This window comes from Rhyacophila brunnea, unplaced genomic scaffold, assembly GCF_057557595.1.
Source record: "Rhyacophila brunnea isolate RB1 unplaced genomic scaffold, BYU_Rbru_1.0 scaffold_20, whole genome shotgun sequence".
NCBI classification, from domain to species: domain Eukaryota; kingdom Metazoa; phylum Arthropoda; class Insecta; order Trichoptera; family Rhyacophilidae; genus Rhyacophila; species Rhyacophila brunnea.
Window position 1 is genome coordinate 18,836,113 of NW_028232860.1, and position 27,215 is coordinate 18,863,327.

General features: G+C 35.2%; 1 protein-coding gene across 1 annotated transcript in view; it reads left to right on the forward strand.

Annotated features, from left to right (window-relative positions):
• Positions 1-26,545, forward strand: part of Ser (protein serrate) — a 477,847-nt gene extending 451,302 nt beyond the window's left edge. The window contains exons 11-22 of the mRNA XM_085948044.1: positions 9,514-9,664; positions 14,971-15,084; positions 19,187-19,300; positions 19,485-19,580; positions 20,350-20,500; positions 20,906-21,026; positions 21,172-21,376; positions 22,351-22,577; positions 22,742-22,873; positions 23,642-23,860; positions 24,609-24,994; positions 26,036-26,545. Coding sequence (XP_085804170.1) covers positions 9,514-9,664; positions 14,971-15,084; positions 19,187-19,300; positions 19,485-19,580; positions 20,350-20,500; positions 20,906-21,026; positions 21,172-21,376; positions 22,351-22,577; positions 22,742-22,873; positions 23,642-23,860; positions 24,609-24,994; positions 26,036-26,417 — 2,298 coding nt within the window. The 3' untranslated portion in view covers positions 26,418-26,545. The remainder of the gene's footprint in view (positions 1-9,513; positions 9,665-14,970; positions 15,085-19,186; positions 19,301-19,484; positions 19,581-20,349; positions 20,501-20,905; positions 21,027-21,171; positions 21,377-22,350; positions 22,578-22,741; positions 22,874-23,641; positions 23,861-24,608; positions 24,995-26,035) is intronic.
• Positions 26,546-27,215: the final 670 nt, after the last annotated feature.

The following is a 27,215-nucleotide window of genomic DNA, read 5'->3' on the forward strand; positions in this document are numbered from 1 at the left end:
GCGCGAAATAAAGTTTAAACTAATTATCATTTTTGTTCAATGCAACACATAAATCCCCTTAAACTATATTTTCTGCAGTTATCTGAACAAGATTCTGTTCTTATTGATTGATTTACGAGTCCCGCATTACTTATAGTATTTCAAATGTGTATTTTATTGTTTGAACTTAACATAGACTATTTATTGCGAATCGTGATAACAAAATGTAATAAACATGTTAACGGTTAATCTTGTACAACATAGGATCCGTGCATTTATTTTTGACTGCACCCAAAATAAGCAATGGTGTGTTAGACGTAGATGAGACAATACACACAAAAAGTTGCCGTAGCAACTCACGACCATGCTAAACAGAAAGCTTGTCGCCTAGATTTTTTTACTGCCGTTTTTTTTATACTAAACCTAGTTCGGCTTATTATTTAAATATTTGAATCGATTACTGTATAATCATCATTGGCTTCTACAACCCAGAGTGGATCTTGGGCATCTCCTGAAGAAATTTCTTCACAGATTAAATTATAAAAATCGTTGTTAGCAATTCGATACATGGATCAAAACAGACAATGTGTGAATAAAATTGCATAGGAACGTAGTAATAAAAATTGAGTGATAAAAAAACACACGCAAGTCCTTTCTATCACCCTGGAATGACCTTCACCCCAGACGGCTTAAACGCTTTCCAGATATTATAATATTATGTTTTACAGCGCGATGCAGAACCATCGGATGGATTTACTTGACAATAAACAACATCCAGAGTTTCTAATTTAGCTTGACTTAGTTAAGCGTGTTTTAACCGTATTTTAAATGGTTTCACTCTGTGTCACTACCCATAGATTTACTAGCTGCTATATGAGCAAGTTGGCCTGAAATTGGCCTCTTAAAGATAGTCGCGTATCTTAGGGACTTACGTGCCGAAGCATAGTTCTGCATCGCGCTCTTAGTCTATTGTCATCCCAAACAATTCATGTGATATACAGACGATGCGACTTCGTTTTGCTTCGTACATAGAACCCACGGAACCATGCCTCCTATGTTGTAAATATTTTTTTTTAATTAACATCGTGCTAGCAGCGCTGTTAGTTACAGTAAAGAAAGGAATAATTTGGGGGAAAATAGCTAATGGAACAAAAAAAAACTCATTCATATCCTCGTACCGTCGCTTAAACTCGACGTAAAACCACCTAACAACACTATAGACGTCTCGATTCGGTTGGAAAGTTCGACAGTTAGATGACTCCACCATTCACCGCCACCCTGCATTACCTGACGTGCCGATAGACGTTCAAGTATCATTCAAATTGGCCGAATGGCTAACAACATCGGATCGCTTAGAGAGGGCTTATCAAGCAAAGAACTTTTGTACGCCATGTCACATCGTAGTGTAGCGTATCAATTAAAGTAAACGTGTGTGTGATTATCGATGTTGCCATGTAAGCAAAGTGATTTTCCCACAAACTGCTACTCAAATATAAAATAATCCTAATAATATAACTAACTGCTTCTGCAATATACAGCATTAGTAATTTATTGCATTTATTTAATAATAAATAGCAAAGTTTACTTGCGCATGTACGTTCAATAAAATAGAACGAGGTAAATTCAACGTGAGTTCGCGGTCCACTATATTACAGCATTAATAAACTAATTTATTGTTAGTTGCTCAGAGGGGAAACATTCAATACTTAATCAAATCATTTCACTTTTTAACTTTACATTACTTTATTTACTGTTGAAGGTAACTGGGTAAGTCATGTTTTATTCGGATGCCGCCCGAGACACGCAAAAACTCCACATAGTTAGCCCAAAGGTAAAGAGGCTAGTCATAAACCCATGGTTGCACTGGGGACTGAATCTAAAAGTATGATAAATATTAAGGGTCTAAAAGAGCGAGTTAACTATCTAAATGAAAATGGTGGAGGAGGTCTTGTCTCTAATTGAACCGTAGCGCCAGGCTCAGGGGCAGTGACGAGTTTAAGGTCGTAGTGGTCCGACGCGCTAATCGATTTTGATCCTCCCCCCCCACAATAAAAAAAAACATGATAACCATCATTTTTAATTATTTTTATTTGTATAAAATTTGGTCTCTGCATTTTTTTACATAATTAAAATATATCAAAATAACTACAAGAAAGGGTAAATAACAGTATTGAATGAACCTTCAAAATAATTTTGATGAATGGTTAGGATCTTGGCCCTCTTTAGGGCTATTTTGTTATTCTTTGGGCAATACTGCAGACTCAATTTCTGATAAGTATACATTTTCATATACTTATTATTTTTCACATTTTGGTATTTTATTACTGGTTTGAACTGTTTAGACGGTTAGCTTATTGTAACAATTAACCGCTTCAATACATAAATATGATAAACTACCGTCGATACCCGCCAATAGCCACCTTGTGTATGGAATAAACCCACTGTAACGAATTATTTTATAGTTATCTCTAGTTTACTCCAGACTTATTTAAAAAAAAAAAGTATATTAGGAAGGTTAGAATCGATTTAGTGTGTTCCTATATTTTCTGTGGGTACACTTTTCCTCGTACCGCACCGTATATTCTGAAGCTGTGACACGTTATTGCGTGAAAATGTTTAGTTCAGTATTAAGGCGTCAGAAGTTAGAAGAGGTAGCAGCTTACCGTAAGCATTTTCTTTTAGTGCAGTTTTCCTCTTGCGACTCGATCTCGTTTACCCCTGGATATTATGAAAGCCTGATACCTCATACGCCTCGCAGATCCATCCGCGATAGCCCCGCCCCCCGCGAGAAGCGAACCGACCTCGCGAACACTCCGCGTCCAATTATTACCGCCGGATTTGTATTTACATCCATTATTCCCCTGTCTGCACTCCTAATAGCTGGATACAATCAAACGTGTCGGACGCTGAGAAAAACGTTATGATGCTTTCATCGGCAACCGTCTGCCTGCGAGACGCGACCGGATCCTACTTCCTCATATCAAAATAATATTGGATTATCACTATTACTAATGGCCATACAGTCGTATGGGTCCCGGACGTCTCCAACATAACTCTTTACCATCCCTTTTCCATTGCCCTGACACGTTAAATACCTAAATAATAATATTTTGAAGACTGGCCAACATAATATAATGTTCCGTGGTATACAAAATAAATTAACCTCTACTTTTTGACAACAGAGCATATCTATTATTATAGTGTTACGACTTAACCTTGATATTGCGATTTCTTCTACTGCGCACGAATTTTAATTATGTTTACCGTTATTATTTCCGGACTTTTCTTACATGAAGCTTTATGCATCGTTTTCTCTCACTGAACGTCACTTTATACGTCATATTTTCTATAAAAACTATCGAACTTTACGCGTATATGTTGTGTTTATAGACAAATCACGAAAAACAATATAGAGCAAAAATGAGACGGACGAGCGGTTTTAATCGAATAAGTACGTTATGAATGATCACGAACTAATAGGGGAAAGCCATCTGATAATGTAATGTGTCAATTTGTGATGGATAGGTTAAGGCGGTGAGGGTGACGTTACAAAACCAACAATCTGTAAACTTCTTATGTGTTTTCTAAGAATAAAATATTCAGTGTTACCATTGTTCTAAATTTGAACAGGTTTTCTTTTTAATTAATAAAGAGGGGTTCAAAGGTGGACGTAATTTAGACAGGAGTGGTAAATGATTTAGTTTTGAAATGCCAATGGAAGCTGTTGGAGTAAAAAATACTTAAGGACGTCAATTATGCATAATTCATAATATTTACGCAATCTGATATGTTTCAAATTCCGTCAAAAAATGGCTACCGTCTTTGTAATTTAAAGCAAGGTAAATGACATTACTAACTTTATTTCTAAATAGCGTCATGAGTAATCCTAGTTTTATTTTTTTGATGTCTTTAATGAAATTGCTGATAATTTTGAATTACTAAATATTTATTAACTCAACGTTTTTCATTATTTTTATTGAAAATAATATAATAATATGCCATTAGTGTAGCTGTAGTTCAATGGTGTAACTCCTACAAAAAAAATCGAATTGATTTGTTATTTCATATAATTACCTATATCTTCTGGACTACCAATTCCTTCAAACTAATATAGGCAGTGTAACGTGTCAGTCATGGTTTTAAATAAAAACAAATGAAAAAATTATTTAACATTATTTTGCAGCAATAAAAAATTGCTCTCAGTCGAACGATGGCCGACCCCTGACCAGATAGGATCCATCTGGTTAAGGCTATCTCTATACACATCAGCTATCAGGCGGATAATAAATAAATCTCCATTCGTAATTTTATTTCATTGTAATCGAGACTTGCTTACTTTCCATTGCGTGAAATCCGTGCATTGTACTTTAATAATATGTAATGCGGTTTTTATTGCGAAATAAAAATATAATGTTTGTAATAAACCCTGTTTTGTATGATAACTGTTAATATACTATATCTGTACCTCAGAATTAGGCTGTCGAATGTACAATTTTGACAAAAATTAGTCAAGTACAGATTTTATATTTAAATTAGCAGCTTCCAGGTTCAATTCACTCGTCGGGTACATTCATAACAAACACTCTGTTTTCCCGGAAGTGATTTGATTCTCAAGAGATTTTCTTCTCTGGAAAACTACATCGGCGGTAAAAAAAATGCAAAAGGAAGTTTACAAAATAAAATTGTCTCGACCTGGATTCTGAATGGTTTTTTCCTAATTAAAAACATACCCTGGCACGCCAACCATTATTATATTTGTTTTAGTTTGGGACTCAAGATACGTAAAAAGCTTCCCCATCCCTTGCTATAGTGGAACAATTTATCCTCGAATATGCACAGATGTGATTTCTTTTAGTGTGCAGGAGTTAGGCGGGGTTAATATCATCAACAATGTTGTGTCGCTTTCTCTCGCTCGGTGACCCTCTTTGACTATGTTTTTTCGGCAAAAACAATTGAAACTCTCGGTTACGTGGAATGTGTTTGACTACGAACCCTGCGATTACATTATGATCACGTCACGTGCTGTCACATGCTGGTACGGCGACAATTCAGTCTATGGTTTCGTCATTCCGCAGAATATTTTAAATGATCACTATCTAATTCAATTATGGAAAGTGTCAACCTTAGACTATAGATACATGTGTCAACTCTAATTTATTAGTATTTTGAAGTATCATTCATTGATTGTTCATAGTAATTTCAATTACTTTTAACAGTTTCTACGTGTGCTTACGTTAACATTACTTGTGATATTGCATCCATAGATAATATTTTGAACATAACCCAACCCAACCAGCATACCATACTATTATATAATAGACGATAATAATTTAATTAAAAACATAAAAACAATGCAGAACATATTAATAAAAAAACTTCCATTGAGTCATGCGATGTTACCGATGTAGCGCGGTACGCGTGAGGTGACCTCATTGTTGTTCTGACGATTTCGGCAGATTTTGCAAGGTTCAAAATATCCTACGGGATACGAGCATCAGTCTAATAACATTTTAAATACCAAGAAAAACGACATTACATACTTTTCTCCCGTAGTGGTAGCTTACTGTGACAGCACATAACGTGATGATAATATTGTATTTGACGCATAAACGTTGTCTAACAATAACTATTATATTGTATAAAACATTATGTTTCAAAGTGTTTATTACAAAGTTGTTAGTGATGTAGCGGGTGCATCGCAAAAATGAAGATAAACATTGTGATTTGCGTTGTTTCTAGACATTAATGGCGGTTTGAGTATCGGCAGCACGAAAAGGCTGCGTCTTCATAACAATTACAAAAATATTAAAACTTCCATTCCGCAATAAAACCCATTTTACGCCGGGCAGCATATCAACGTAGAAACATTCACTTCAAGTAGTTTATAAGTAATAAGTTATGATCGTTTTTTTTCTGTAACATCGTAACAATCATGCATATACCTACTGTACCTTTTTAGCAGTAGCGTGCTAGATTTGAAAATGTTTATTTTATAATATAGGTAAATCAGTATATAGTACTACCATGGACACGGTAATAGCGGCTTACAGTCGTAGTGTTATTGTTTGCTAGTAGTAAAACAGGCATTACTGCAAACAATTTATTATAATGATCCGCAAATTGCCTATGGTGCTACTACATACCCACAGAACAGATAATAAATAGAATTCCGGTATGCTATATTCAATACGTTAAATTTTGATACAAGGTTTTGAATGTGTGAGTGTCCTACAAAAATGAAACACGCATTATGCACGTGTAATAGTGTGTGTAATACACCAATATTAAATGAGCGTTAATGCATAAACCAAGAGCAGGTGTCATTGTTCGACGTATTCTTGACACGTGTTTAAGTTTATCCCGGATTCTTTCTTACTCGAGATCGGTTACCTGCTACTCCTTACCCGTTACGTATTTCAGTTCCCATTATTTCTGAGTTCCCTGTGTATACCCTACAAAGGTGGCAACATCAAAAATATGGACTACTAAGGACAAAAGGATGGGGAATAGACCCATTTGAAATATGCTGTATATTTGATTCTCGAAAATTCGAGAGTACTTTACTGATATTTCGAGAATTTGGGAATTCTTGAGATTTTGTTTATTTATTGTATGTAGGTATTACGAGAGCAAATTGTTGAAAGATCTTTTTTCTTTATATTTTCAAGCCAAAATTGCTTGGGTTAAAAAAAAATCCGTTCAGATTCAAATTTTATCTCTTCTGCTTCAAAAAAATTAAACGCGAATTTCAGATATTCCGTTTACAATCAAAGTTGATTACGCTTTCGTCATTTTGTTTATAATTTACGTCAATCAGAAGAAGATACAAACCAAATATTTTTTGACTAGATAGAACTATCAATGTGTTTGACGCAGAGGAATGAAAATATTTAGATCTTTTAAAGGATTGTACCTAAATACTAGGTTCGTACCTATTCTGCATCTATTCTGGATCATACTATCCGGGAGAGTAATAATCAACTGAGACGCCGTTCGCAGTCTAGAGGTTTCATGATTAAAAATAATATAGGTAGGTACATATCAATTAGGTACGAGATTTTTTATGTCTGTTGCTAAAAGGCACAAGCAAGCCACTGTATAAAAATTCAGTAGCCGTATAGTAATAACATAGCTACGCGGAGAAAAACCCTTCGGCGTTCGAATCATTTCCCGCCCACAGTTTCTTGTTGGTATTGTTTATGGCTATTCAAATGAGCGGTGTTGTCGGCAGCATTGTTACCGCTTTACAACTCTATCCGAGACGAGGCTCTTTTGTTACTGCACCACCCGTTAAAGCCTTTTTGCAAACTAACTAACAGGGGCAGATTGGCACGGAAGCTCTCACACGGTGTTACGTAATATTAAATTTTAAAATTAATATTATTCACGTGAATCAATGAACTCGTATTTACAATGACGTGATAATTTTCTGGATAATGTTTTACACTACTACGTATGCCAGAAATTAATAAGATTGATTAAACGTCTAGTTATATTTATACCTAACACTATGTTTCAAAAATTTCCCCATCATACTGGATGATGTTACCCAGTTTGCCAATCTCTACATTAAATTTAGCGATTATTTTTTCGTCTCTAAATCATAATCAATCATTTGAAATCAGATAATATTAAGCCATGCAATTGTCTCGAAACCAGTGAAATTCCTCAGCGGCGACTAAAGTGACTATCGTCAAATGCACGATATAATATTATTATGATTTCTTAAATAAGTATTCATTTTGTGTAACAAATTCAAATGTATCGATATGTTTTTTATTATTGAATTTATAATGAAGTATTTTTGGTGTTTAACATATTAATTTTTCCCAGTGAATTAATTTTGTTTGAATTTGATTAATTAGGTACATACATAATTTTGAAAAAAAAATACTTCTGAGAAAGTATATTAAAATTAATTGAAAAAATCTTTTTGAAAAAAGTAAGACACCCGGCAGGATCGAAACTGCATCTCCTAGGTTTACGCCCCAATCCGCGCATTATCCACTATGCTACGAGGTGACATACTAATGACGACAGACTTTAGCTATTGGCCTTTTAATACCTACTCATCAGCGTTCTTCCAAATCAAGCTACTATTGGCGATCGGTTTACATGGTACATTCTTAAATCTTGTGAATTATTCGTTGAATAAAAGAAATAGTTAATTAAAGATTAATTAGGTATTTATTATCTGCGAGAATTTTTACCCCCCTGTCCAATCCACCTCTGACAACTTACACACACTGCACAACTTGATAATAACTCCTGGCGATATTGAACAAATTGACTACAAAACGTTGCTTTTTGTGCAATTTTTTTGGTTTATTAATCATCTTTACGATTTGACTCCATGTTCTCTTTGATATCTTCATTATCGTATAAGATGCGCTGGTATGTAAAATAGTGTATGTACACAGGTACCTTACATGCGTACTGTGTACGAATAAATACATAAAATACTATTAAGTATTTTATGGCTTCAAAAACACTATATATTTACGAGTTTTACTGATTTGCTCAAATTACTAGATAATTACAAATTATCTTCGTCCCTCCCAAAGATCACTGTCAGATGATCATCCATCTTTTATTTGTCAATAAAACCCAGTTTTTCCATTTATTTGGAAAATCGTACTTTATTTTTGCCGAACTAGGAAAAAACATCCTAAACAATTAGTGCAAAGATTCACAAGTTGGGACGCACACGCTCAATCGTTGAAGAAAAATTGTAGATTTGTTTAGAGAAGATAGAGGTAGTGATTCTCGTTACGTAATTGTAAAACTTGATTCTCGTTTCCCGAGAAAAAAAATCAAAATTCTTCATATCCTCATTTACGAAAAAAAATTAAATGCTATACCTAATATGATCACCGTAACTACCTACGTAATAATATTATATAACAGAAACAAGAGGGAGACTTTAGTAATTCAGATCGCTTTTTGTATCGTTTTGATTGAAGATTGATATTTTGTTTTTTGGCGTATTGGAACATGGCGACGCTATTCATAGTCTATTCTTTAGAAAGTTACTTCAAATTCTTTTCTAGTTATTAGTCATATCTTTGTCAGTTTACGTGTATGTAATATACTTATTATACGCGTGATTTCGATGGTTGTTATTAATTGTTGCTATATCTATATTATAGATAACCGTAGTATGGTATTTTTGACTGCCTTCTATATAATAATTGTTATGTTATTAATGTTTTGGTTCCAGTACAAGTTAAACATGTCCCGTACAAGTATTATCGAAAGTATCATGTATGTAGTAGGTACTAATAAACTAAGGAGATAAAAACACATTCCTGACAAATACCAGTTCTTTGTTTATCTCGACAGCAGCTGTATATTAATCTATAGAATTGCATGTGATACGATAATAACGTGAAGTTTCCTTTAAATTAATCGACAATGCAAAAATCACTTGCAGCTAATTTAACTTTTGTAGTTATAATCGATGTTAATTTTAAAAAATCGCCGTTAATTTAACACGATAGTAATATTTCAAAATGTATTCTTATTTATTTGCAGGATGATAGAGACCACTGCACCCCCAACCCTTGCGAAAACGGAGCCGCTTGTTTTAACACCCAGGGTGACTACTACTGCCACTGCCCCGCGGGGTGGAGAGGAAAGAATTGCTCCCATCCTAGAGCACCCTGCGACACACCACCCTGTGAAGGTAATAATCTTTAAATCTTTAAATGAATAACATTTTTCTAGATTTTCTAGAAGACAATAACATAAGCCTCCACCATTATATTATTCCATACGAACTCCGCGCGGTCTCACGTATGGTAGTCGGTAGCTTGCAGATAGTTGATCAAAAGAAGACTCTGCAAATCAAAAATCTGCAATATTTTCAAATTTTGTTCCTAGCTTCACTGCGAATGCTCCTATCAAGTACCTGCCTTCCAGTAGTGCCAATTACTTCACACGGTGATTTAAAATGGACGCCATTTGCATGACAACGTTCAGGCGTGTAATTTAAGGGACAAAATAAGTGCAGATAATTCGTGCCCGCCAAACTTCTTTTACAGTTCTACTAATTGAGATAATTATTAATGGACGATAAATTATGTGTAATTCGAAGGACTAACGAAGAACATTTTGGTAACATTTTAACCGTTATGTATTAATTCTTTTCCCGGAAAGGGTTTTCAATGTGAATGGAATAAACTGGATGAAACAAAATCAAAATATTTTAGAACGATAACGTCTGCATAACAGGCCATAAAAAATATTTTAACCTGCTACTAATGAAATACAATTCAGATAATAATATCTAGATTGAGAAATAGACTGATTCATATTATTAATTGTTCAATCTCTAGGTGCGTAATTCTCTTCCCGCGTCTCATCTAAAATTGTGGACTATAGAGTCGTTGGTCACAGGTTCGAATAATGGGCCTGACAAGAACACAAATTGTTTTTCAATTTGTGTTTGAGTCAGAGTATGGACCTAATAGGTTGAGCAAGTGGTTGATATCCATTTCTCGTAAAAACAAAATCTGTTAATACAAACCTCCACTCCGTGGAGGTCCATATTACGATCTTATTAGGATCAGACATGGTCGGAAAATTTCAAACTCTAAGCACGCACTTTTCAACTCGTCCTTCACCTTATATTTTTAAGAGTGCGTTAGTTATTTTTGAGATATCGAGAATCGAGATGAAATTCTACTAAGTTGATGACAACAATATAATAATCCGTGTAATGTTCAGTAGTTTCATAAACACCCATTTTATTACTGGTAGCAATATATTATACAAATATATAGATACATATTACAAGGTCTACTCCTTCTTCAAAGTTAGTTGTATTGTGACGACCATGAGAGAAATAAATAACATTTTTAAAAGCCAAACATTTATATTACACTCGTAAATAAATAAATATACCCCTGGTGAATTATAATAAAAACAATATTTACGTTGGTTTGTATATTTTTTTTATTGTTCATACTTATTTCCACAATTATATTTAGGTACCTACCTATAGCAAGATCAGCTTCGTCCACGTGACATTCTCAATTATGTTCATACCTAAACAAATATAGAGCTTTCGTGAAGTTGTGTCTATAAAATATATTGTTTAATCTGTTTAGACCCGGCGACGAGTGGCTTTCGCGTATAATTTATCATCAGGCCGTAATAATTTAATGGGATGTATCGTTCATATTGGAATTCTGAAATGTCAACCCCCCGCAGCTTTCGAATCACAACTGCACAGGCGTAAGGCTTTCGCGCAAAGCACTAAGCACCCTCGTGTAATGCCATTGACGCATTGCAAATTACTGCAAATAAAATACCCTGCATTGGGAATAATTATTCCTGCCACTGGCAACGGCATATTAAAATCATCGTAGAAAAACACAATATTCTAAATACATCACTTAATATTATAATAGTCTGCCGCTGAGGTCATGGCCCCCACAAGGGGGGGTGACAGGGCTCTAGCCTACGGGCCTGGGCTCAGGGGAGGCCGGCGTGGCCGGTCGACCAGATAAATAAGATAAACACACATCTTAAATTTGCTCTAATAGTAAAAAAAAGTCGCTGGGGTTATTACCATTTGGCAATATATGCAATTTTTGGTTGTTGTGGTTGATGCTCGACAACTCCATAATTCGATGTGTTGAAAAATCGCACAAAATAGACTAAATTTTATTTTTCATTTGAAAAACGCCACAGTAGAGCATCAGACTGCTTTTAACCTTAGTGATAGGTAGGGGTGGCCGCCAAATATCCTGGCCAAGTGACCCGCTTCAGAATGTGGGGGCCATGGCTGAGGTACATCATAGTTAATATGCTACGCCTTGGAGCCTACATAGCAATAATTGAAATTTTACGATAGTCATTGATAATGAAATCAATATTGCGTAGCCGCCACTCTAGACAGAAGTAAAACTTCTTTGTCATTACTGCTATGACGTTAAATCCTTATAAAGATGTATTAAATACCAATTCACAATTTTTCGAAAGACGAACTACATCCATAATAAATTAACACCAGCTGACGACATCTGTAATCATGTAGGTAAGTGATATGCTTACTCTGATTAATTATACAAGCTGGTTGCCCTTACGTGGGCGGAATTTTAAAGATTCGGTTAACGTAGTCGTTTACAAACTCCATTGAATAATTTACCAAATATATTTGACTATGATCTGGTAAATTTGATGAAAATTTAAGATATTATAATGCGTGTGTTGACAAAATAGTATTGTGAAAAGGTTCTATTACCACGGACGTCAGCTGATGTACCAAACATGGATTGTTTCTTTATTTTAACACGATGAAATTTATAGCAATACTCATTTACGGTATTAATATATTGTATTATGAAGTCCAGTCAGTCCAGTGAGTAGGCAGATTGAGCGTTGCTTGGGGGTGGCAGTTACTCGTAGGGCGGTAAATCGATGAGAATCGTTTGGTATATAATATAAATAGCAACCTAAACTTAATAATAACGAAAATATCTTTCCATTAAAAAAATTCAGCTCACTGGTTGGAAACAAAATGTATTAATTGACATAAAAGGTTTAACAGTACTGTAAGTTTTCGTCGAGTTCGCGATGTCTAGTTTACTTCCGTTGCCCTTCGACGTCATTGGTGACCGACATATATTCATATGAAACGACACATGCACGGATGATAAAAAATGCTGTATACAAAAATGGGGCGGCATTTTGTCTAGGGACGTCAATGATGACGTCATTGAATGTTAATTTCTATGATGAGAAAAGACAAGTTATCATAATGTCATATACGTTTTTTCTACAAATTATCTACATATCTTCACACAGCACTTCAACCCTTAAACCACTTACAGACCTACAAACTTATCTGGAGAATGGCCAAAAATGGAACTACGAACTACCATAGGACACCATATTGTAAAACGTCATTCGAATGTCAGATTTTGCCTGTTACGAGTCGTGATTGGGTAGTTTTCGACAGTGGCTCCCCCACCTCTGGCTCTCCCATTCTCCAGATAAGTTTGTAGGTCTGTACAGAGGTTGTGTGGCTAAGAGAATTTTGTCTATTATGTATTGACACGGCTTATTATGTTTCTGCGAAAGCAATAATAAAATTATCTGTCATTGAGATTTAAAAATAGAACTTTTTACGTTACCGTTGTCTATGATTCTTCATTGTAAATAAAACTGTTCTTTTGTTTTGAAATTTGAACTACTTGTATCCATTGTAGGAATATGTACATATTATTTTAAATAAGGCACTTGCATCTCCCGCTGAATTTCATTAAAAATGGTGCCCATTATGTGGCGTGTAATTTAGGTAGATGTGATTCATATTATATGAAGGTGCGATGTCTTCTGCAGGTAATGTATGAAGTCACGTTGCCGCGATTTTGGCTGCAGACGTCACGCTGCGCGGGAAATGGCTGCAGATAAATAACCCGCAAGGCCATTCACCCCGCCACCTTTTTTTAATTCCTCTTATTTCGCCATTTAAAGCCCTTTAGGTACTACCTATATAAACTGCAATGCTAATTAAGTTTTCCAAACAAACTAAAATGTCCAAAAATCCTTACATAGTAAATATCTACTCGTTGAATAAATTAAAAGTTTCAGTTTCAAACTTCTAATAAAGGTTCTAATTTCCGATGAGTCATCGACTTGCGCGAGGGAGATTTACGTATTTTTCCATTAAATCAATATCCGCAATATCGTAACATCAGTATCCAGTGCAGACATCTTCATTCTTCATTATATTTATCATTCTTCTGCACGTATTACTTCGCGCCGATTTGTCATGCTAGCAGTAACATGTCTATGCATACAGCCGCCCTTCACAATCACTGCTGACCTGTTAATTATTTTATAATTACCACATTTAAATATCATGTTCACTATATTTAATGGCCAGGTAACGCAAACGCGCCAGTCGCGTTGTCAGCACAGTTAATAAAATACCGCCCCTTTTATTTTTCTTAAAAATAATTCTCTGAAAAATCGTTAGGTAGGTACCTACCTACTTATCTATTTTATTATTTATTTTCGGCTATCTTAAACTTACAATAAAAATCTTTAAATTGATACTATATGTACATTATATCTACTGAGAATTAGACCATTTTCACGAAATCCACTCTCAACCGTGGTTGTTTGAGGTAGGTACGTGTAGTTCTCTGGTGATGATATGTTTGGAAGCACCCTTATGAAAATATTGCCTTTACAATAAACCGCCATTAGAATATAATGTCATTGATTGCAATACAACAATAGTTGTGTCGTCAGGATTTTTTATACTTCGATTATTTTTTAAACAAATATGTCAATACTTTCTAATGAAGTGACCGCAGCGCACCGTCTGTTTCATTGAAAACCGCCATTGCTCTCAAAAATTGTGATATTTTTGTATTCGTTACTTCATTCGCCGCTCCTATGCAACGCACGACCTGGCTACACCCCACGGGATTTCACTGCACGCTAGTAATAAAAACATTCACCCCATCTTCTTCTTCGCCGGGACCTCATGCCTAAAGGTCGTGACTCTGGTGGTTTAGTTGTCAATCGCTTTCTACAATCGCCAGCACGTGGGTCTGATTTTCTCTTCATATCGGCTCGCCCATCTATAACAAGCTCTTCCTCATTCTCTGCGACTGTCTACCTTTTCTAAATTGCCGTATAGTGGCAAAAGTCGTTGACTACGACGTAGACAACTCGAAGAAAATCTGTCTTGAATATGTATATAGCTGACAGTGCAATGAGTGTCTTTTCGAATGTCAACTAGATGACATCAACAATAAACAAATAATACCACTGGCGAAAAGAATATCTCTCGTCAAGTTCTACCAGTGTGGTTTTGTTTTATCGTTTTTGCCAAAGCGTTTAAACTACTTCTGTCATTGACAATTTCCAGACCTATGAGCGAATGCGTACGGTCATCAAAGAAAATGTTTTTTTTTATAAATGGCTGTATACCAACTTACCTATTAATAATTCTCCCATTTTTCGCAGGCACCGAAGCCTGTGCGGGAGGCTGCGGGGAGCACGGGAGATGCGCGGCACGTCCCGCTGGAGGTTTCCACTGCGCGTGTGACCCAGGATTCACCGGCAAATACTGCCATGAAAGTAAGAAACCTCTTTATGAATTTAAAAAAAGAATACAACGAATTCGAATCTCAATGACCCACCAACAAAACAGCATTTAATGTTATTTTTCCAAGTTTGGTTCATCTCCTATTATCGGTGAATTGACAAAATCATTTTCCTACACTGACCATCCACGAAGTCCTTTTCTACCGGCATTCCGGCTTCATTCTAATAATTTTCCTCGAGTAACTAACTACTCATTCTTGGCGTCATTAATGACGAAATAAAATGATTGTCTTCCTCAGTGGTGAAACTACATTCTGCAAGGCCCGCACGGTGTAGGGGAGTAATAAGAATACATCCAAACGCAAAATAAATAGGTACATACCGTTACCTGAAATTTTCTGGGACACTCGAAGCTTTCTTTGCCAAATTTCTTAAGCAGGCGTCTGTTGCGCCTATGAGACAAACCTCTACTGCTTAGTATTTACGTAACATTATGTACCTACCTAACAAATCATTAATTATTGTATTCCTTAGATAATTTATGTTAGTAATATTACTTATATATATATATTACCGAATAGTTACCTTATTTACGTTAATTACAACCACTATACAGGTATGCACTAATAGTATTTTTCCAAGAAATTATAAAGAGATATCTTTTGAATCAGGTAACATCAATATGGCTACAGATTTAATTCTATAATTCGAAGATTTCCTCTCGTTTTGATGTAATCATCTGATATATTATTGTTTATTATATATTGATAAATTTATATTTCCGGCCTTTACAATAGGTAGATATTATGTTATTTTGATTATGTAAGTAACTAGCGTCTCTAATTTGGGAAGGGTATGTATCTAATTATTATTACTATTAATTACTATTAATTGGGCCCGGTGACTTTTCTTTACCAAGTGACTCCTTCGGTGCATGTCCCGAATCCTAAGATATGATTTTGACCCAGCCGCGGGACGATAAGTGCTATGCAAGAAAAATAATGACTATTAAAAAAATAATGAGAAAGCATGGTTTTCAATGTTTTAAATATATATAAATAAAGATTTGGTTGTAGGACATATAAAATGCAGATGTAAAACTGAATCACTAGCCAATTATTTGAACCAGATGGAACGGATACATGAACTTAAAATGGGCCACTCATACTAATTATTGATAGGAAATTTGGGTACTGTTCGGTTATCAGGAATACAGCGGAAAAAACATTTTGAAAATAGCCGATATACTGGATTATTTGTTAGTTTGGGTTAGTTTAGGTTAGTGTGACACCCCCGTATGGCCCCCATTTGGGGATGTCTTTGTGTATCTGGAGACGCCCGAATCGGTATCAAAGCCAACAAATAATAAAGCGCTGATTACGAAAATAAATAATGTTAAAAGTCGGCCGGCAACATTGTCTTTGACCGTTGGAGATATGCACCGTCGCCCAAGAAAAAAAACCGTTGGGAATGATTTTTGAAGATGGCGTGCAGATCGCGACAAGCAGCAAAATCGGGAACGCGTACATTTCGCCCTCCGTAGAATAAAATTATAAAAAATGTAACCATATAGTATAATAAACGTAAATAAACTCGCCGCTTCCATCACAATTCCGGTGTGTCAATTATCCACCTTCCATCCCGAATCCAGACGAAAAAAAAACACAAAGTGACAGTTGAGAAATTCTCTTACCAAAATGGAGGGAAGTGATATTAGGTTAGGTTTGGTTAGGTTAACCTAACAAATAATCCAGTTTATCGGCTATTTTCAAAATGTGTTTTCCGCTGTATTCCTGATAACCGAACAGTACCGAAATTTGTTGTCATCCGTGTATAAGAAAATTTATGCTGAATGCCTCATCGGAAAAGCTCTCGACTAATTATTTTTTTATTTTATTTAGAAAAATAAAAGGTCTTGACTTCATTCTTGGTAAGATCATGTTCTTGCCATCGAAAAACATTTGTTTCGATGTTCAAATTTAGCATTAGGTAATAAAAACTTAGCAGCCTTGTCATATTATAAATTGAAAGTAAAGAAGCCAAAAATCAAAATTTTGAGGATATCTTGAAAGATTTTGCCTATATAAAAGCAAGTAAAATATTTTCAAAACCCGCATCCCTCAACCCTGTAATTGCTATCTCTGGCTCTAGCCGCATTACTCATGAAAGGATCCATTGGCTATTTTTCTTAAAGCACAAGAGGTGTTCGGTCTTCCAAAAAAATCCAAAAATTTAGCAGTTGCGCATTTTTTACAAACCTAAATCATTGCACCACAGCTTTATAACTTAATTTGTATCACTACTTTGCGGTTTATCACACAAGTTTACATTTTTTAAATGGGGCCTCTAAATCTGTCATAAAATATGAACAAAAATAATATATTACATGAAACAGATACGTATGGAGATCTGTCAATTAATCAAACACGATAAAACTAAAATTATAGTTTTTACACAAAAAAAAATATATTTCTTTTCTAAAAATTGATTTACGTAATTTCCGAAATCTGTCAACGCCTGGGGACTCCATAATATAACAGCTGTGAGGATCAAATCCGTGTATGGCGTGAATATGTTGATAAGTCTAAAAACACCAATTATTCTAAGACATATATTTATAAGGTTGGTATTCTGTGGTAAATCGGATTATAATATGTTTTTAAATTCTAGTAAAATGCCAGTAAATAATTCTCAACAAACTAAAATTTAAAAACATTCCTGATTTACCACAGAATACCAACCTTACAAAAATAGCTGCCCTGAGAATTTATATTTTTAGTATTAAACATATTTACGCCATACCCGGAAATATAACTGCCACTGAATATAGTATTGTTACCTGTCATTAACGATAGCAAAGCCAATATTCAAACCCATTGAAACTAACCTACCCACGGACAACAACTATTGAAGGCTGTGAATGAGTTTATTATCTTTAAAAAAATATATCGCTGTTATAACGAAATTTCTGTAAGCTTGCATAATACATTTTGCCACTTTTTCATTCATTAAAAAAGTTGATGAGCCTTTAATACGTCTTCTTTCCTGGTAATGATCAATCACAATGGTACCCTCTTACGATATAATGAACCCAATAATCTTTTTTAAATAGATCAAATTTTATTATTAGATCGGTACCTAATTATTATTAGCGGCAACACATGGGATTCATTCATCGCTATACCTATCACTTTAGCTGTACTACGTAATACTAATAGGTAGGTATTACGCAATCATAAAGGCACATTTTTATACCATACCGGAAGTTCCATCTGAGCAGTATTACCAACCGTACTATAATCGTAGGTAGGTACTATAGTACAATATTATAATTTATTTTCATTCTGCAGAAAATGTAAAGTAGTGTAGTGTAGAAAAATACTATAATTTTACGAAAAATATTCGAAAAATACTATAATTTTGAAGGAGCTTGTAGGTACTATAGTTTTTTCTTCTTTGAAATACTATAATAATTATTATTGTTACATCGTTGTACCTACTATTATAATCAGCATATAGAAAAAGATGGCTACACTGGATCCGAGCAAGGTGGTTTAATAGAGTTTAATAAAAATAACTCTCATAGGGAGCAGTAGCGGGCAACCAGTTTATTATTAAATTTATTTAGTATTGATTTTACAGATACTTACATTGTTATATTATCATAATTTCTTCACATCCGCTGTTCAAAATCTCATTTTTAATAAAACTTGAGATAATTTTTAGTCGGCAATCATATTCATCCATAATCATGTTTTCTGCTATTAAAATTCAGAACATGTATGGAGCACAGTGGGTTCGTTTTTCAAACTTATTTACCTACCAAGTACCTACCTAATTTATTTTATTTATCACTTTGCTCGGTATGAGGTTCGGCTCCGGTCTATATAAGGCCTTATGTACAAAACTTAGAGGACCACAATAACTATGTCTATGAAATTTAAACTACCAATAATGTATTTGGTCGATTTCATAGATGGCAGTGTCATTCAGGTGTTTGAAAACTCGCTATTAAATTAATTATAGGTATTTCATAGATAAGTTTTATTCATGAGTAAATTACTCTTGTACCAACGGCATAAATATGATGTTATCCAGGACGTATAATAAATTCGATTGAATATTTTTTTTCCAGACATTAATGACTGCAAGTACAATCCGTGTCAAAATGGTGGAACCTGCGTCGACAAAATTAACTCTTTCCAGTGCATGTGCAGGGAGGGGTGGCAAGGCGAAATATGCAATATAAGTAAGTCATTTACCAAAATTTTTATTGTAAATATAACATTAAATTTACACTATGGAAAGACCATTATTAATAATATACAATCTAAAATATTAAACTCCAACCATATTATACATAATTGCGATATCTTGAGGTAGTAATTTCTATCGTATAACTAAATATTTACTCTGTCCTTATTTTATTTCAGATGTGGACGAATGCAACTCGAACCCGTGCAAAAACAATGGAACCTGCTCAGACGGTATAGCAGATTTCTCTTGCATCTGTCGTGATGGATGGAAAGGTAATTGATACACCTTTGAATCAATGATTTTTTTATTTCTGTTTTATAATCGATGTTTTGACACCATAAAAAAATATTTAAGACAATGAAAGACTTGACCAGATAAACTTTAATTCATTCTGATTTAAGCACTACTTTTCAATATGTCATTTTTCTTTTTCTTATCGTGCCATCCCCTAGCCATCGGCCACCATCAGGGTGATCTTTCTCATACCACTCGTACCAATCACAGAGGTTCTTAAGCCTCTGCCACGCTTACCGTTGATCTTTCTTTGGATGACAAGTTGGGAAATAGTGTACATTTGTCATCTCATTATTTGGCTGAGGTATTGCAGATTTTTGGTTTGATACTACACAGAACTTCTCGGTCCTTTCCGATTTGATTGCGTACATCAACATTTGTCCAACAAATTTTTTGGATACGTCTGCATAGCCGTTCGACCATGTCCGATTTTAATAAGATCATAATACGGGCCTCCACAGATTGGAGGTTTGTATTTACAGATTTTGTTTGTATGAGAACTGGTTGTTAGCCACTTGTACAACCTATTAGGTCCATACTCTGACTCATACACAAACTGAAAAACAATGTGTACTTACCAGACCCAGGATTCGAAACTGGGACCCATGGCGCTATAGACCGACGCTTAAGCCGCGTTGCCACCGTGGGTGTATAGCCACTTCTCCACTATTTGATATTCAACCTGATATTATTTTCTACAGTAATGGTCTTATTCAAAGATGTTAATACTTTCTTTTTTAATTCCAGGCAAGACATGTAACCTGAAAGACTCTCATTGTGATTATGCAACATGCAGGAACGGAGGCACTTGCCAGGACCTCGGAAGCACCTTTGCGTGTCGATGTCCACCTCAGTGGGGAGGAACCGCATGTCATATTGCCAAAATGCCAGCATGCAGGTATGTAGTATTAAATTATTTTACAGTTTTCAGTCTCCATAATTTTATATTATTATGTTAAAATATGTCAATCAACAATAATTAATATTCCATAGTAAAATATCAAAAGGTAATATCATAAATACCAGAATTGTATCCACAACAATGACTGCATTACCTCTTTAGTTTCCTATGCTTATTCGTAGTCTAGTCACCTCAGTGACTCACAAATTATACCTGCAAATCAACATCCAATCTCTACCACTATCGTTAACCAAGGTACACAGAGTCCAAATGTCTTAAAATCAAGGAGAATAAATGTAATTTGATGACAGACAGTCGTTGTCATTATTTTATTTAGTTATAATTTATTTAACCTATTTCCGAATATGTCTAATAAATGTGCTTTTTATGTTTTAATCATAGGTCTAACCCATGCATGAACGGAGCAACATGCGTCAACACGGGAGATTATTACTCGTGCATTTGTAAAGAAGGCTTTGAAGGAAACCACTGTGAGAATGATATCAATGAATGTGTTTCGCAGGTAATAAATATTGTAAACTTAACATTAATTGACAAATATTGTACAAATGTGTAATTGTTTAAATTGTAATGGAATTGAAAAATTAAGGGAGTTTGAATATTATTGCTATTCAATACATTAAAAATTACGTTTATTTTCATTTCAGCCCTGTTACAATGGAGGTAAATGTGTGGATGGTGTGAACTGGTTCCTGTGTGAATGTGCAGCTGGCTTCTCGGGCCCTGATTGCCGCATCAACGTGAACGAGTGCGCATCTTCGCCGTGCGGGCGTGGTGCTACCTGCCTTGATGGAATCGCACGCTACCAGTGCCTCTGTCCGCCCGGAAGAGAAGGAACTACCTGCGAACAAAGTAAGAAAACACAATCTTCCACAGTAATCCACTTATGTGATGGTAAATTAGTTAGACGTTGTTTTGTGAAGCAGTATAGATACTATTCGTCATATGTCATACATATATAGCAAAGCAGTGCGCAGGAGGAGATATGTGCATTTCTCTATATAGTGATGATATTATGGAAAGACTTAGATTGGCCTATGTCATTCATTTGCTCGTTTAATGATGCCATTTCACACTGTGCTTTATTGCTACATATTATATAGATGGTAGCATTACTTCATCGTGTGGTGTGGTTTTATGAGCTATCCTATCAAATATTATGAAATTATTCATTATTGATAATAATTTTTGAATATCAAGTAAGCAGTAAAATAACTGATATTACCTAGAAATGGGTCAGGAGGCTGAGGCAAGGCGGGTTATAATAATCAAGAAGTTTGTAGCGGAGAATGGTATTTATTGAAGATAAATACAGCACAGTGTAATAAATAGTCAAGATTATTATCGAGCAGGTATCGACAACATGAAGGTATAAGTCCAAGTAACTCAGCTATCAAAACGTTGACTAGAAATGTCCTAGAGTCAGTTTGATTTTATTGTATAACCCATCTCAGCTGACTCTGTTCCACTATTTCTCATCTGCAAAGCAGAGCCCTTTCTGGATTATTAATGCTAGGTAGATAATTTTTGCCTAATATTAGATGTTTTCAGCTAACTCCTTTTATTTAACCACCAAATGCCGGTTCTGACATGTTTTGAGACGGTACTCAAAATGTAGGTATCACTACTATAAATACTTGCATAATATATAGTGTAGAAAAATAATTTCGATGTGTACAGAATAACCATCACAAAATGAAGCTGCACTTTTGCTTCTGGTTTATATTGTCTGTATGCAGAAATGTGCTATCGGAAGCACGATAGTAGGATGGCCTCAAGTATTACGATAGTGTTGTATTCATGTGCTGTATTTTTTATTTTTGCAGTGGTGGACTCGGATGAATGGTCGGTGGGTGGGCCTGTCGGCGGTTCAGTAGGCAGCGAAGGAGTTGGCGACTGCTTATGGAAAGGAATGTATCACCCGCCTAATTCCACGTGGCAGTGGCATTGCAACACGTGCGCGTGTGTCTCTGGCAGGACGATGTGCACGCGAATCTGGTGCGGCCTGCCAGATTGCATGGAAGAACGTGTGAGGATATGCAACACAAAACAGGTAAGCGATGACTTCAAATATACAATTTATAGTGGTAATAGATGACGTTTTCAAAAGACCCAACGTTTACTTGGTGGTAAATCATTATTATACTATTATTTTACAATTCATGTTTCTCTCACAATACGGTTATTTGAAACATTAAGTTTTATTTTTCTTAAAAGGTGTGCGTGCCAGTCGGGGAAAACGCGTGTCTTCGGGGGCCCTGTGAGCCGATGGGAGAATGTCGATCGTTGGAAGCTCGAAGAGTTGCCCCGCCCCTGCTACCAGCTCCACCAAATTGTTGGCCAAATCAGGTACTTCATAACCTCATAACATGTGTGTCAGTTGTTATTTTACATTATTTACAACTTTTTAGTTCTATGAGTTGCTGACAAACAATATTATAAATTTATAAACAATAAAAAATCGTTTATGTTAACAGGAATTAACTTTTTTGGAACACATAACAAATTTTTTCATATTTCATACAAATATTAATTATAATAATTACAGAGCATTTATCTCATACTAATTAAAGATGTCAGTAGTTCCTCATGTTGTCATTTTATTGGGAACGCATGTGCTTTTATTATTGACATTCTTTGTCCATTTTATAATGTTAATACCTATTCATGCCAATGTAATTAATTACTTACAAATGGAATAAAAATGTCAATTTGCACTCTTCATGAAAGCTACATTGTAAATTGTAAATGCTTGTATTATCAAGATAAAAGTATTTTTTAAGTAATTATTTCTTTAGAATTCTATATATATTTATTTACAATATTATTCTATACCAGCAAGTATTAATTTACATATTCGCACCGACATCATTCATGTCTCTAAGGTTTTTAATATACCCTATCCTAAAACGAAAACGGTGTTATTATATATAATACTGTCTATCATGCGGTTGGCCTAATAATCTGCATAAGAACTTGTCTCTCTCATGTGTTGATTCTCCCGACAAAGATGTATTATCATCAGTTGATCCAGAAGTATCTGAGTGTTACGTTGCAGCATGTAGTAAAAACGTTTTATAATGTAAATCTAATGCGCTTTAATTATTACTATTTCAGGCGGCCCTATCGAACAGATGTGCCCGAGTTTCGCTGGTGCTAGCTCACTCGGCTCTGAGCATGGGAAGCAGTGCGGAAGGCGTCTGCCGGATTCTTCGGAGCCTCTTGGCCGCCGCGCACGCTCCACTTCTGCTATTGCCTGATGCCTCCCCACCGCCCGCACTCGTCCTACTCTGCGATCTCAAGAGGGACACCAATGACACTATCGAAGTCACGCTGGTGAGTATTTAAGGACTTTCTCCAAGAGAATGAAGATAGATATACAGTATAACCTCGTTTTTACGTGCCCGGAATTCACGTTTTCCCGGCAATTGCGTGTAATTTTTTCAGTCCCGATGTATTTCAGTACATTTAATACCCGCATTTACGTCGGAAATATTCAAAATATGCGAGTTACGCGCGCTTCTGAAGAACTGTCTGATGAAGAAGAGGTTGATATTCCAACAAAAGAAGAAGCAATGAGGTTCACCGAGGGTTTAAAAACCTACTTTACAAGCTTTGCTGATATCCAAGATAACACTTTTAAATGTTTATATAGTCTTGAAAGAGAATTACATAACAAAAAAACAAAAATGCAACAAACTAATATACATGATTTTTTCAATAAAAATTTTAATTGAATGTTGTTTTTTAATAAAACGTTATTTTTTTAGAAAGAAAATTTTAATGTTCTTTTTTTCAATCCTTTTACATTTTCCCTCCAATTAGGTTTTTTTTTTCCAGTCCCTTAAAAACGTAAAATAGGGGTTATACTGTATATAGATACCTAAACTTTGTGCATTAAGTATAAAACTTAATAGCTATTCCAGAACATTTTCAATATGGTTGAATTGATAACTACAGGAAAATTATTATGTTCTGTAGTAATGTAATGTTATAATCGGTCTTCATATTTATATAAAAGCGCCATTGCCGCGAAGCTGACTACTCATAAATAAAAATTTTAATTAATGTTTTGTCATTCCAGTCCTCACTATCAGAAGAAGAGGACGGCTCGATAGCGGAAGGTGTGCGCGTGTTAGGTGAGCAGGTGACTCGCAAACGAGACGGTTCATCGGCCCTCGCGGCGGCAGTTATCGAGGTGAAGGTGGAGACGGCGGTGATCAGCGGGGCAGGTGCGGCAGCAGGGTCGGAGGGGCACCCGCGTGGAGACAGCGGCTACCTCATCGCACTGGTATGTGTGGCGGGTGCAGCCGCCGCTGCAGCTGCCGGCCTGGCAGTCTACTTCGTCCGACAGCGCAGGCGGGCCAGCTCGCTCAGCAATCTCCCGCTTCCGACTTCTGCAGATCCCTGCCACAGGCATCATGACGATGAGAAATCCAACAACCTCCAGAATGAAGAGAATTTCAGAAGGTAATAATAGTTGCTTGTCATGAAATTTTATTTTGTGTATTACTTCTGTGTTAATAGGTGATATTTGTTAATAATTATTATCGTATGTACAGTGGTAACGTTTCGGAGTGTTGTCATATTCTTAGTATTCTCTACCGAGATTTTTCTGATATCCAATAGGTATAAATTAGGTACAAAAAATATGGTAATAATGCGATCCATAAATATTATTCAGGTAGGTACTTTACCTAATTAAAAAAACATGACTAAGAACTAATTCAGTCAGAAGTTAGCCATGTGGTCAATAAATCGATACAAAAGGGGTGTAAATAATTGAACTGAGTAAAATGTCCAAAAGCAAAAGGACAATAAATTAACCCAATAATATGATACAGTTTCGCAATTTTATCAAATTTAACTTTTTAAAAAAAGTCATGGAGCACCAAGCTTTACGTTTTCTGTTCCCACTACAACACTGTGCTTGTGGCATTGAAAAATTCAGTGAGAGCACAAATCACTTGCCCCTTGAAATATGTGTTCTTTTTCTAGAAAATTTCAATTATTGACAAGCAACAACTTATTTAAATGAAGGCATCGCTATAAAAAGTGTCTATATGCAAAAACAAAAATTTTCAGGAGAAATGGAAAACACTAAGCGAAATAAATACAACCATTTCATTGTTTTATGTGTATATTTTGAAAGACAAGAATTTTCTTATTTTAAAAATAATATTTTAAGGCAACACGTAATACAGCAAACAATAAAAACATAAAAAAATAAAAAAAAAAACAAAGTAAAAGTATCAAATAATTGTACATCGCATGTAGACCCCTCTTCCACGTTAGCCAGCCTTTTCGAACAAGTTTGGCAATATTATGAAAATTAAATTCCCACGCTGTGTACCTATACTGTTATATAGGCCCTTTAAATACAATAAAATTACTTTTGATACCAGTGTATTGTATAGATCCTTTTTATAGGGACACGTTCATTAATATTAATACTCTTTAGACTATTTTGTTTACATATATATATTATATACTATGTTTTTTGTGTATCAGGTATGCGAATCCTTTGAAAGAAGACAGCGTCACCAATTCGCTGAACGGCAGTGTGAGCTGTTTAAAAGGTGGCAGCGCGGGTCCTCAAGTGTCATCGGAGACAGGTGGCAAGCAGCAGAGACCTACGTCGGAAGCGGGGGCCTCCTCCGAGAGTCTAGTGCTCTCCAGCCCCTCGGGAACGAGAGGTCACCGAGGGTCGCAAATCCTGCTTTACAAAGCGCAAAACCCCGATGTCAAGAACAACACTGCGGGTGTGTTTGACGATGTGACGTCGCATAAAGACTTCGGGAAGAGAGTGATCAATATGAACGTTATGCCATCGAATGCCAATGACCGGGGCGGGGGGAGCTCGCCGGCCGAAGTGCTCACTGTTTTAGTTTGATTATTATCATTATTGTAATTTAATATATTCATTTGTGACAAATAAATGTGTGAAAAAGTTTGACTATGTCTTTTGTTACATCGTCGCTTTTTATGGATGACAGTAAAATAGTTCTGCCGATGAGTTCGTTATGGAGTCTTCACTTACGTAATTTTCACAATCGATGTGTTATTTTGTTTGGCTTCTATCATCTTTCAGTCATACGTAACGTATGAATGAGAAACTATTTGAGCATGGCAATTAAAAAGATAAACATCGCGTTGGCAGAATTATAATACATGTATCTTTGGAAATGTTTTTGAAAGATACTCTTAAGAGACTGCAAAACAACTTCTGATAATCTATTTAAATAGAATACCATAAATAATTCATTTCGATCAATCTTCATAATTCGTAATCGTGATGAATGTATGCTGACAATAAAACTAATATAAAAAATTGACTATCTATTATTTTTGTATACGTGTGTTTTTTAATTATTTCTATATCTGTATATTTCGGATGTTAAACATCACTTCAAATCATTGTTGTGTCATAACAATATTATTATTCACAAAAAATTAATGTCATATTAGAATGTGTACCATGGCAAATGTTTATGAAATTGGAAGAAATGTCAAAAAAAATATGTTTTCATAGTATTTAATTACTGGCTAAATGATTGTATACACAACTAAATACTAAACTGTATAAATCTATTTATCTATTCAACGTAACTAAATAATAATGCTAGCCACTCTACATATCCCCAATAAATGTTAATTTTTTTTTTTAATATACGTATCAGGTTCTGTGTCT